This window comes from Dermacentor silvarum, chromosome 8 (genome assembly GCF_013339745.2).
Source record: "Dermacentor silvarum isolate Dsil-2018 chromosome 8, BIME_Dsil_1.4, whole genome shotgun sequence".
Lineage (NCBI taxonomy): Eukaryota > Metazoa > Arthropoda > Arachnida > Ixodida > Ixodidae > Dermacentor > Dermacentor silvarum.
In genome coordinates, this window is record NC_051161.1 from 74,571,491 (window position 1) to 74,583,079 (window position 11,589).

At 45.7% G+C, this 11,589-nt stretch overlaps 2 protein-coding genes across 2 annotated transcripts; one reads left to right on the top strand and one right to left on the bottom strand.

Annotated features, from left to right (window-relative positions):
• Positions 1 to 1,489: 1,489 nt before the first annotated feature.
• Positions 1,490 to 11,081, bottom strand: LOC125947588 (uncharacterized). Its single transcript, XM_049672667.1, has 5 exons — positions 10,946 to 11,081; positions 10,637 to 10,817; positions 8,088 to 8,212; positions 6,743 to 6,878; positions 1,490 to 1,625 (listed from the first exon to the last, which is right to left on the bottom strand). The coding sequence occupies exons 1-4, from the start codon at positions 11,024 to 11,026 to the stop codon at positions 6,852 to 6,854; spliced, it is 414 nt and encodes a 137-aa protein (XP_049528624.1). The 5' UTR covers positions 11,027 to 11,081; the 3' UTR covers positions 1,490 to 1,625; positions 6,743 to 6,851.
• Positions 3,848 to 6,548, top strand: LOC125947669 (uncharacterized). Its single transcript, XM_049672883.1, has 2 exons — positions 3,848 to 4,906; positions 6,468 to 6,548. Exons 1-2 carry the CDS (start codon positions 3,848 to 3,850, stop codon positions 6,546 to 6,548), a joined length of 1,140 nt encoding a protein of 379 aa, XP_049528840.1.
• Positions 11,082 to 11,589: the final 508 nt, after the last annotated feature.

Sequence of the window (11,589 nt, forward strand, 5' to 3'; positions counted from 1 at the left end):
ACTCGACCATATAGTGTCCGCCATGCTGAAAGAATGAACAGCGAAGAAATCATCATTACATCGATTAAAACCTATTTTAAAAAATCTGTTTTCATTAGAAAATATCACACGTATTCTTTACACGTATAGATACTGTCGTGACAATGTTATATATGCTTATTTGTATCTGACATTTCGTTGTATCAGCGTTCGTTATATAAAAGTTTGACTGGCAGCCCGGGTGTTCCCAGAACTGCAGATAACCTGTCCGAAAAAAATACTTAATATGCAGCTAGCTCTGCACGGGCAGATTTTTTCAGCCCGGGCCCGTTTTTACGTTGGGCTGCCCGCCCGAGCCTGACGAAAAGTTTTATGGCGAGACCCGGGCCCGAGAAATAATCTACGTTAACCTTTACCTTAGGCCCAAGCCCGGCCCGAACCCGGCCCGAGACTGAAAAAGATCACCGAGTGGCATTAAAAAAAAATAATAAAGAGAATGAAAGGAATTTATTCTCAAAGCATAAATACGTGTTATATGCAAGTATGAACACCATTTGAGCGGTCTTTACACAAATACTAGCGCGCGAAGTATATAGTACGAATGACCCTGACGAGCAGTATTGCCAGCAGTTTCCAACGGCGCGACCTTGATGCAGCCCAATCCACTTATATCGCAGTGCCGCCACAGTATTTTTCCACGTCGGGCGCCTCACTGCAAAGCATGCGCCGCCTCAGCCGCTCGTCCCATTCAACCGTATTCTAGTACACTCTAGCCGAAGCGCAGCCACGACCGGTCGTTAGCGCAGCGCATGGATGGAGTAAATGGAGAAAGAAAGTTTCTCGTTCTTCCATGGTGCAGCGTAATGCGCTGCTTCTATAGGCGACCGGTTGAGAACATGCGTGCAATCATGGATGGACGCAGTGCCATATTTCAGCCGCGTGACGAATTATCTTATCAGTCATCGTTTTACCAATTCGCCTTTGAAGAATCAGCAAGTCGCGAACGCGCTTACACCGCGCTGAAAGCATTAATTACACTGATTTAGGTAAGGAATATAATGGCATCATTTGGTTTGAGCGACTTCGGTATTTCTGGACTTTGATATTCTCTTCAAACAGCGCAAAATACGACGGAAGAAGAAACGGGAAGTACACAGGGGCAGCACTGCTAGCTTGCAGCTGCGCCGGGGCAACAGGTTTTTCAGAGTCGTGACGCGCGAGGATAACTTGCTGCACGTTACATGCACACCACCAGAAAGTCCGAGCCCGGCCCGCGTCAAAAAACCCAAGCCCGACCCGGGCCCGGGTCAAAAAGCAAATGCCGTGCCCGGCCTGAGTCAGGCCCGAGCGCGGCCCGAGTCCGGCCCGAGCCCGTGAAAGAACTGCCCTACCAGGCCCGGCCCGTGGGCCGGGCTGGGCCCGGGCAAGCCCGAGCCCGTGCAGTGCTCTAATATGCACTATATATGCACGATGCTTCATAAAGTAACATTATAAATTTATTAGTGCTTGCTTTTGGGATTGTGCTGCGCACTCGGAAACCACAGTAGACCTTTGCGCACAATAATGTCTTAGTAGGTGGCACCTTCATCCGAGTTGTCCTCACTAAGGGCATCATCATCATAATAGTTATGAACATAGTCCGTGGCCTAGAAAACAAAAGGAGTGTGCAATATAGCATCACGAACATAATAGTCTGCAAAGTTTCAAACACAGAGAAGATGAGCCACATTAGCAGGTACAGTACAGTCTACCTTTTACTACTAATTCCGGCTAAATTAAAGCATGAATGCTTGCACATTGCTTCTTAATGCGTAGATGTCAGCCTATTGCACCCTATCGGCCATGCTTATTTTCGATCAGCGTGGAAGAGCTTTATTTGCATTGGTGTTATTGTAGACATTGGCTTATTGTAGACATTCAGTCTATAGCGCAGTGCACATTTCATTAGAAGATGTAACTTAGTCTTTGCATTTAGGAGCTGAAAATATTACTTATTTGCCTAGATTTTGCAACAGTTATGATGCTTTTTTTTTTTTAATGCGTAAGCATTCTTTGGCGAGTACCCCAGCAAAATCTGTCTGTAACGCGAAAAGTGTCACACCCTTTATCTGCAAAATAAATGCATAATTGTCGAACTTCAGACATTTAATCGGTATAATAGCGTAAATGTAGATGATTTGTAGGCTTTGAATCGATAAGTACGTAATGGGGGGAAAAAAAAAAAAAGGAAAGAGAGAACCATTTTCGTCATGCGCCTTGAAAGCTTACTTCCCCGCATCACTGGCGCGCGTGCAAAGAAGCCTGCTTTGGGATTGCGGAGTATAAAAATTAGAATATAATAGTTGGGATAGAATATAACAGATGTGATAATAGTGTAATACTAGATGATTGGTCGCCTTAAAAGAAAAAAAAGAAAAACAATGGCTAACGCCACCGCGCTCACGTCGTAACATATAAAGAAAATAAATAAAAAGGCAATACTGTGTACTCGAATTAGCACAGATGACAAGGAAATAAGATGACGGAGATGAAGAACAAGCGGCTACGGCGACACGGAAACAGCGATACATTCAAAGTGAAGGAGAAGCAGGTTGCCAGCCTCCACAGAAGAAATTCAGCTTGTCTGATTCACAAAAATAAAATTGTACAGTAGGCAGCAATAAAAGAAGACTGTCATCACGGGATTATATGGAATGTAATTGTGTTTGGGACGGCTCTTTCTTTCCTCGCCTCCTTCCTGTCTTTCATTTCTATGTTTGTCTCCTCCTTTCTGAAGAGTAGGCAGGCGTTGTGCCCCTTCTGCTGGCAGTTGCCAGCCCTGCTTCTCGCTTTCTCTTTCCTGTGTATATGTTTACAAATCAAATAATAATAATAATAATAATAATAATAATAATAATAATAATAATAATAATAATAATAATAATAATAAGGAAGAAGATGCGGTCACTGACCAAGTCAAAGTAATACACAGAGACGTTTCGGGACCCGTACGGGTTCCTTGTTCACACTAAGCAGGCAAGAGCCGTAAGTCGCTTTTTATACTAAAATGTGACGTAATTAGCGGGTGTAGCTGGCAGGGAGATTGCCATCTGTCCTGTTGATAGTGTCCTCCGTGGTCTGAATAAACACTGATTCTAATAGTAGTCTTGTGGCCGGATTCTTCTCCTTGGCTATTATAGTGGCGTTATCCCAATTGATGCAATGACCGTGATTATTGGCGTGCTCTGCCAGTGCGTTCGACGCTTTCTTGTTGTTGCAGACGTCCCTCCGATGTTCCTTTAATCTTCTGGTGAAGTTGCCAGTTTCGCCGATGTAACTGCAGCTGCAGTCTGCGCATGGTATATTGTAGACAACACCAGGGTAGCTCTTGCTGGCTAATCGATCTTTCACGTTAACAAGCTGATTTCTCAGTTTGTTGGAGGGCATGTGCGCAACGCGAAGGTCATACCTTGAAAAGATACGGCTTAGAGCTTGCTGACCCCAGGAACATATGGAACGCCGGCGCGTCTTCGGAACGACTTGCCCTGGGATGGCCTGGGATGGAGGACACGATCTTCATTAGTCTTAATAAATTTCTTTGGCAGCAATAAAAGAAGACTGTCATCACGGATGACAGTCTTCGCAAGGCGTCAGCTCGAACACGTCATTGCTACGGACTTCCCCGACGTACAGCTTCACGCCAATTTCATGGCGACGCTAAGGGAACGCAATTGCAGACAGTCGCAAAAAAGCAAATTGGACGCACTCAGGCCGCAGCAGCCCGCCCAAACTAAAGCTGCCCTTCTCAACTTGTCCTCGTACAAGCTTACTGCTTCTGAAGCTGCCGTTCTACGCAAGGGATTCTGGTGCCTCACCCAACCCGACGAGAATGGTCTGCGCCGTGGAGCGAGCCGTCGCACAGCTTCCTTCCGAAGTAAGAGACGAAGCTCGTACCCGCGCTATCGGTGTTCTGTCCAAGTGGCGGACACGCGACCCTCAAGCCCGGCCTTCACCGGCTGAGAAAGACGTCGTCAAGGGCCTCCGAAACAACCTCTCCATTGCCATACTTCCTGCGGACAAGGGAAATGCCGTCGTAATACTCAACAGAAGTGAGTACGATCAGAAGATGACGGATTTGCTTTTGGACGGGGATACTTACGTAACCATACAAAAAGATCCCACGGCAAGCCTTCAAACGAAACTGCAGAAGCTACTCTCCAATGTTTTTAAGTTCGTGCCGCCGCAGCACAAGCACCTTTACTATAGCCTCCTGTGTACCAATGGGTCTGCACCTGCAATTTACGGCCTGCCCAAAGTACACAAGCCAGGCGTTCCGCTACGGCCCATCGTCGACTTCACAAGGTCGCCGCTGCACCGACTTTCGGGTTACCTACACCAAGTGTTGGGCCCACTCGCCGGAAAAACAGCAACGCACATTGCCAATTCGTCAGCTTTCGTGGAAAAAGTGCGCGACATTTCCCTGGATGAAGAAGACGTGATGGTTTCCTTCGACGTCAGAGCGCTCTTCACTTCCGTGCCTGTCGACTTGGCCGTAGCGGCGTGCACGAAGGTCCTGCTGGCGGACGAAACGCTCGCAGAGCGCACACCTTTGGAGGTACAGGACGTCTGCGAGCTGCTACAATTTTGCCTAAGCAACACGTATTTCACCTACCGCAAGCAGTGTTATAAGCAGATCCACGGAACTGCCATGGGGGCTTCCATCTCCGTTACTACGGCCAATTTGGTCATGGAGCTAGTTGAACAGAAGGCCCTTGCCGACTTCGCTCCCGCGCCCAAGATATTCGTCCGCTACGTGGACGACTGCTTCTGCATCCTAAATAAGAATGATGCCCCACGGCTCCTGCGTGTTCTCAACTCGATAGAGGCAGCAATACAGTTTACCGCAGAATACAAGTGCGACAGCAGCCTTTCCTTCCTCGACGTCCAGGTGGGCCGAACCGGAAATAAGCTCTCGTTTGCTGTGCACAGGAAAGCGACGCATACCGGACACTACCTAAATTTTAATTCGTGCCACCCAGCTTGTCACAAGCAATCCGTTGTTTCTTCTCTGGTGACGCGGGCAACACGCATCTGTTCAAGTGACGACGAAATCAGGAAAGAACTTCAGACAATCCATCGCGAATTAATGACGAACGGGTACCCAAAGAAATTTATTAAGACTAATGAAGATCGTGTCCTCCATCCCAGGCCATCCCAGGGCAAGTCGTTCCGAAGACGCGCCGGCGTTCCATATGTTCCTGGGGTCAGCGAAGCTCTAAGCCGTATCTTTTCAAGGTATGACCTTCGCGTTGCGCACATGCCCTCCAACAAACTGAGAAATCAGCTTGTTAACTTGAAAGATCGATTAGCCAGCAAGAGCTACCCTGGTGTTGTCTACAATATACCATGCGCAGACTGCAGCTGCAGTTACATCGGCGAAACTGGCAACTTCACCAGAAGATTAAAGGAACATCGGAGGGACGTCTGCAACAACAAGAAAGCGTCGAACGCACTGGCAGAGCACGCCGATAATCACGGTCACTGCATCAATTGGGATAACGCCACTATAATAGCCAAGGAGAAGAATCCGGCCACAAGACTACTATTAGAATCAGTGTTTATTCAGACCACGGAGGACACTATCAACAGGACAGATGGCAATCTCCCTGCCAGCTACACCCGCTCATTACGTCACATTTTAGTATATAAAGCGACTTACGGCTCTTGCCTGCTTAGTGTGAACAAGGAACCCGTACGGGTCCCGAAACGTCTCTGTGTATTACTTTGACTTGGTCAGTGACCGCATCTTCTTCCTCATCATGTTACCTGACCAGACGAACTTTCGTCGAATTCTTGACTACAATAATAATAATAATAATAATAATAATAATAATAATAATAATAATAATAATAATAATAATAATAATAATAATAATAATAATAATAATAACGTCATGATATGGTCTAAGCAGGATAGTTATAATAAGCAAAAAATTCTTCAGGAATTCTGAGAATTGTCTACTAATGAGTAAGCATCCTTTGACACCGGAAAAGCGATGGGTAGATAGGCATAAGCAAAGAAAAGCAAGTAAGCAAAAGCGAAGTAACAGCTGAAACCAGAAATGCTTACGCATTTGTATACAAATCTCAGGATTTTTGTTCCATTTTAATCTAGCTGTCTTCCCTTTGTCGCTAGTTTGAATTCCACCACGACAAGTGTAGCTAATCGTGCCGCATCAGCATCAGCCCCGTAACAGCATGAATGGCAGCGACATAGACAATCATCTATGGTAAGAGAGCAAAGCAACAAATCAGTACGTACGGATGTAGCACTGCCAGAATGTGTGCTGACGCTGACTCTGAAGAGAAGCAACAACACTTTACCTCATTCGTATAGATAGCTTACACTTGACGTCATGGACCCCGCCTCACTTTGATAGTTCTCCAATATGGCGCCTCGGATGGCGCAAGTGTATCATATGCACTGCCGCGGGTAACCTGTTTCCAAGGAAGAAGGAACGCTTAGGAGAAACTCCTGGCCCCACCGGAGAGTGTTGGAGCACCGCGAGACCCCAACGGACGAAGCTTAATTCTCACCGTGATAGTTTTCCAATATTGCGCCTAGTTCGCCAATATTGCGTCAGTGCAAGCCATCTATAAAAAGTCAAGCTGATTGGCAGTGTTTGATAACTTCCTGTAGCACAACACAGATGTGTAACAAAGAGAATGGCAAAGAGTAGCCATTGCTATACTGTTCTGTTGTAGGCAGTTATGAATACCCTACCTCATCCAGCTCCGCTTCCTCATCCGAATCATCTTCCTCCTCAATGTCATCCTCATCTTCTTTGCTCTTCTGTTCAAACGCTTCGTCTTCCTCCTCATCATCATTATCACTACATTAGCTCTCTCTCTTTCTGAGCCTGTAACGAACCGCACACAAATAAACTAGGACATTTTGATGTCAACATAACACATACAGGGTGTCCCAGCTACCTTTAGCCAGAGTTTAAAAATATGTCGATGCACTCTAAGACGACGCGACCAAATGCTTGTTGCTGACTGTTGTATGGAGTAAGTCACGCTATTTTTTTATATTCTGCTTAATTGCGTAATTAGTCAAGATTAGTGAACCAACTTCTGAAGCAACGAAGTTAGGCAAAAAAATTCAATGAGAAATTGTAGAGCGGTTTGCAAAACGTTCGACTGAACAGTTTCTAACTGTCTATCTAATAAGTATTAGTTTGTTTCCGCTTACTGCAGATGCTCGCGAAATAAAATAAAAAATACCGCGTGACATGTCCGCTTACGAGGCGTGATTACAGCGTTCCCAAACGTTCCGCGTACAAACGAACATAGCATTTGGTAGGCTCTGCGATTTACGCCAGCAACCGTCATCGCTGTTAACTCTATTGATCAAATTTAATGACACGGTCCCAGGGCCATTTAATATCTTCGCGGCAAGATGACACAGCGTTCACTCTTTTCAATGTTGCGCATTCAAGCAGTGTTTGGTTCGTCCGAGCCATGACCTCGATGTGCTCCCTGTCATCCGCCATTTTCCACTCAACTCTGCTCCAATTAAGGATGGCCAAGGTGACTAGAAATTACCGCGCGCCTTTCACACGGTGAGGGACGCTGTGACGAGTACTCTTTTCCAATATATGGGCCTTCCGTTATTTTTTATGGCTATACCTGTGCAGTGGAATAGCACAGCGGGCCGTTGTCACCGCAAAACAAAGAGAGGACCATAGTCACTTTTGCGATGAGGCCACCAGAAGGATGCCAAGAGCAACAGGTGTGCCGAGCGCGCAATTTAAATTTGTATTACCTACTTAGGTTCATTTTAACACACTTGCTGTTCGTCTAAACAATGTCATTGTTCACTATGTCACTATCCTGGAGATTTAGACGAAATTTGCAATTCAACAAAGCCTCCTATCAACACTGCTGTAACTGATTATCCCAGCTGTTGCATGCTCAATGACCCAGGACAAAAGTGCAACACGCTCATCTTAGGAAAGTTTAGCGTTACTCACGCGCCGGTCGAGGCACGTAAAGGCAAGTATTTATGCTACTTGAGTATTGTCAAATTTGATCAGAAATAATATGAAGAGCCCGTTGCGACATACCTGCAGTTCTTTCTGTATGTCAATTTCAGTGGCAAGGGCATCAGAAACCCTGGTACCTTTGCGCGTCTTTCTGGTCTTCTTTGCTATTTTAGAAACATGTAGGTCGGTCGGAAAGTAGGAGAGATCTGCGCGGAAATTTCATAGCGATGTAAGCGACAGTTCACAGGTCAGCTTCGACATGTAGTCAAGAGTGTAACCAGCTGGCAGTACAGCACCGCAAAAAAAAAAAAAAAATGAAGGAAGTGAACTAGCAGTACACTAGATGACATACGTTATCAATTGCTACTGTAGCTAATAAATAACACGTAAGCGCAACACCGTCTAATCACGGCCGGTACTGTCTAATCGTGGCACTTATTGCAGGTATTTAGCTTTAATATAACTTATTACGGACTCCTAAGGGCAATGTATAAAGGGATGTATTAGGAAATCTGTACGAACAACATTTGCATGCAAGCCCCCTAGTGTGTTTACAGCAATGCAGAGACTATGACAATACAAAACGCATAAAACAGCAATAATTGCAACAACAGAGAATGATAAAGTTATATGCTCCTCTACATTAAATATTCCTGCTCAAACAAGATGAATTACTCGAAATCCAACAACCTATGGTACTGGCCCAGCCAGCACCATCTTCCGATGCACTGGCAGTCATGGCAATCATATATAGCATGGTCGACTGCCGACGCGTTTACATGGCGTGGTATCGTAAGAATGCTTTTCATTTTTCTCCTTGCGATCGCTGTCGGGATCGGATAGCCATTTGATTGGCCATTTGGCCATTTGACCCAACGGATAATGAATGTATAAAATGGCATGAAAGGAATTTAGGCCTAAATGTGTACGGCACCCGCTGGACCTATGCCTGACCTGTGGCACAGCGGCGAATTGGCTGCGCCGCGTTGGCGCAGGCGTCCTCCGACGCGCAGGCACGCAGGCCTATGCGTCACGTGGCGTGGCGTCACTTCGGAAGGTTGACGCCAGCGTTGCAAATTTAGCGGTTCTTCCTCCAAATTTAACGGTTTTTTTGTCCTGCCTGGCGGGAAAAGGTTCTTTTTTTCACATCTTTTTTTTTTCAGATCATCACCTCTAAAAGAAATTTTAAAAATTTCGTTTTAAAGGTGATGATCTCTATGTTTCAAGGTCGCGTTGTGAGGTACAGAAAGTTACGCGACCCAAGAAAGCCCAGAAGCGAACCAGAGCATGTCCAGCCATGCATAAGATATTATTAATGATTATAAAAGTTAAATAATTATTGATTAGTAATGAGATTAAGGTGGATTAAGGAAGATTAAGGTGGATTAGCAAGGTTAAGGTGTATTAAAGTGGATTAAGGTCGATTAAGGTGGATTAAGGAGTATTAGGGTGGTATAAAGTCGATTAAGGTGGATGAAGGAGGATTAAGGTTGATGAGGGTGGATTAGGGTGAGTTACAGTAGGCTTTACAATGCCTTCGCGAAATGCAAAAACGCCTGTGTGCTTGCGTTGTAGTGCACGTTAAAGAAACCCAGGTGATCAAAATTAATCCGGAGCCCTCCACTACGGCGTGCCTCATAATCAGAACTGGTTTTTGCACGTAAAACCCCAGAAAGAAGAAGAATAAGAAGCCTTCGAGTCTCTTAGGCGATAGCTATAGACACCTGGAAGTTCTTTTTAGCGGTTTTCTTGTAATGGTGGCTTTTTTTGTGGTACAAAAACAAAATTTTCAATAATTTGCGCTTCACGTGTCTCAAACATGCAGCTTATGCATGCCCCTTTGGAAGTAAGCGGAAATTATTAACATCACCCACATACAGTGTGCTTCGCATTTCTACTTCGTCTTTCTTCCATCCCTACTGTGCGGGCTGGTCTCCGAAGTAACGATAAGTGCTGCTTCAGTTACACGCTGCCTGAACACGTTGTTCACAAGATCGGCATGATGAAGGTCAACAAGGTCAGCGATGGCACCCCCCCTAGACCCAGCCACGCCAGCGAACAAATACACAGAGGATGCGTGAACATACCAAGATGAAAGAGTATTTTTTCTGTATTTTGATAACTATGCGATAGTTAATTCTGTATTCTGGCCAGTGATTGTAGTTCACGGAAACATATTTTTTTAGTTTCATTTCGCAATACGTTTCCGCATTTAACAGTCACACAAAAAAGCGCTCAATAGCATAGTTTATTTATATCTTTTGTTCTATTTTCGTTGAAAAGAAACGTGTTTCTGTCCAAGGTAATTTTTTAACAGTGTTTTACGTAGACGCAAGAAAACATATTTTGAACGTGGCTCTGATTGTTGTCTGTCTTTAGCACGTTTTTAGCGAATTTTGCTAGCTGGTATCACGGGTAATAGAGATTTTTGGGGTCTCAATTAGCGTTTATTTTTCCCAGTTGGCAACACTGGCTGACGCTTCAATTGAACGCGAGCATTGGGCATATAGTTTTGTTCTTTCCGTCAAGAAAATGGACACGGTAAGCGTAGCCGATATACGGGATTGAGCTGTCGGCCCTTCTGTACATAAATGCCGTCAAGTCACGTACGTGACACGAAGCGAGCTCACCATAGTTGACGTCAGGCACCTTGTCGACTTGGCGATGGTACCTATCATCAAATCTTGAATCCTCGGGCGGAGTAACGTTGAAACAGGACCCGCTTAAGTTTCTGCGCTGCTCACAAAGGCCGGAGGCCAAGCGTTTGTTCTTCTCCGAATTCACCGAAGGGGCCGGAGAAAAGTCCGGGGGCTGCGAAAACGATGAACCGTGCAAAAGGTTATAGTACCTGTAGACATGTCAGAACTCAGGCACTGCCTGAGTTCGGCGCGCAGTAGTGCTAGCGAAGACGGGACATGGTGATGGTATGCAGTGCAAACCGGGTATCTAGGTGGCGGCTCCGAATGTTCTGCCTCCCATAGTTGTTTTTTTGTCAAGCCCAGCTGCTCCGCACCAGCCATTCTACCGCCACAATACACCGAATCACATTATAGCCAAAGCCACGCCTCGTTCCCTGTTGCTGCTGCTATCGACTTGAAAGCATGCCTCATACCCACGATGGGGTTGTACAAACCGAAGGAGATGAAAACTGAAAACAGTGTTTGCCTGAGTTCGTTGGTTGCACATACGTAGCAAGAAAGGTTTCCAGCTGAAGGCACTGACAAGGGCAGAAGGGACGACGACGCTCCGCTGGTCTAATAACTGAATCAGCTACCCAGCCGCTAGACCAGTGGTGTGACGTTGTCCCTTCTGCCGTTGACAGTGCTTTCAGCTGGGAACCTTTCTTGGCAGATGAAAACTATACACGTCGTAAACGAAAAAAAAAATCAAGCAATCTAAAAGAAAACAATGGGTGACGCCATGGAGGAAAAACAAGAACCAAGAGGGAGCATTGCGCAACATGAATGAAGCTAAACGAGTCGGCCCAACACGTTATCGTCACGTCAGAGCGCGCGGTATGTAGGTTTTAGTGTTCGCGTTCTGCGTGCAGAGTCGCGGTACAGGGCAGCCGAACAAGTGCTCA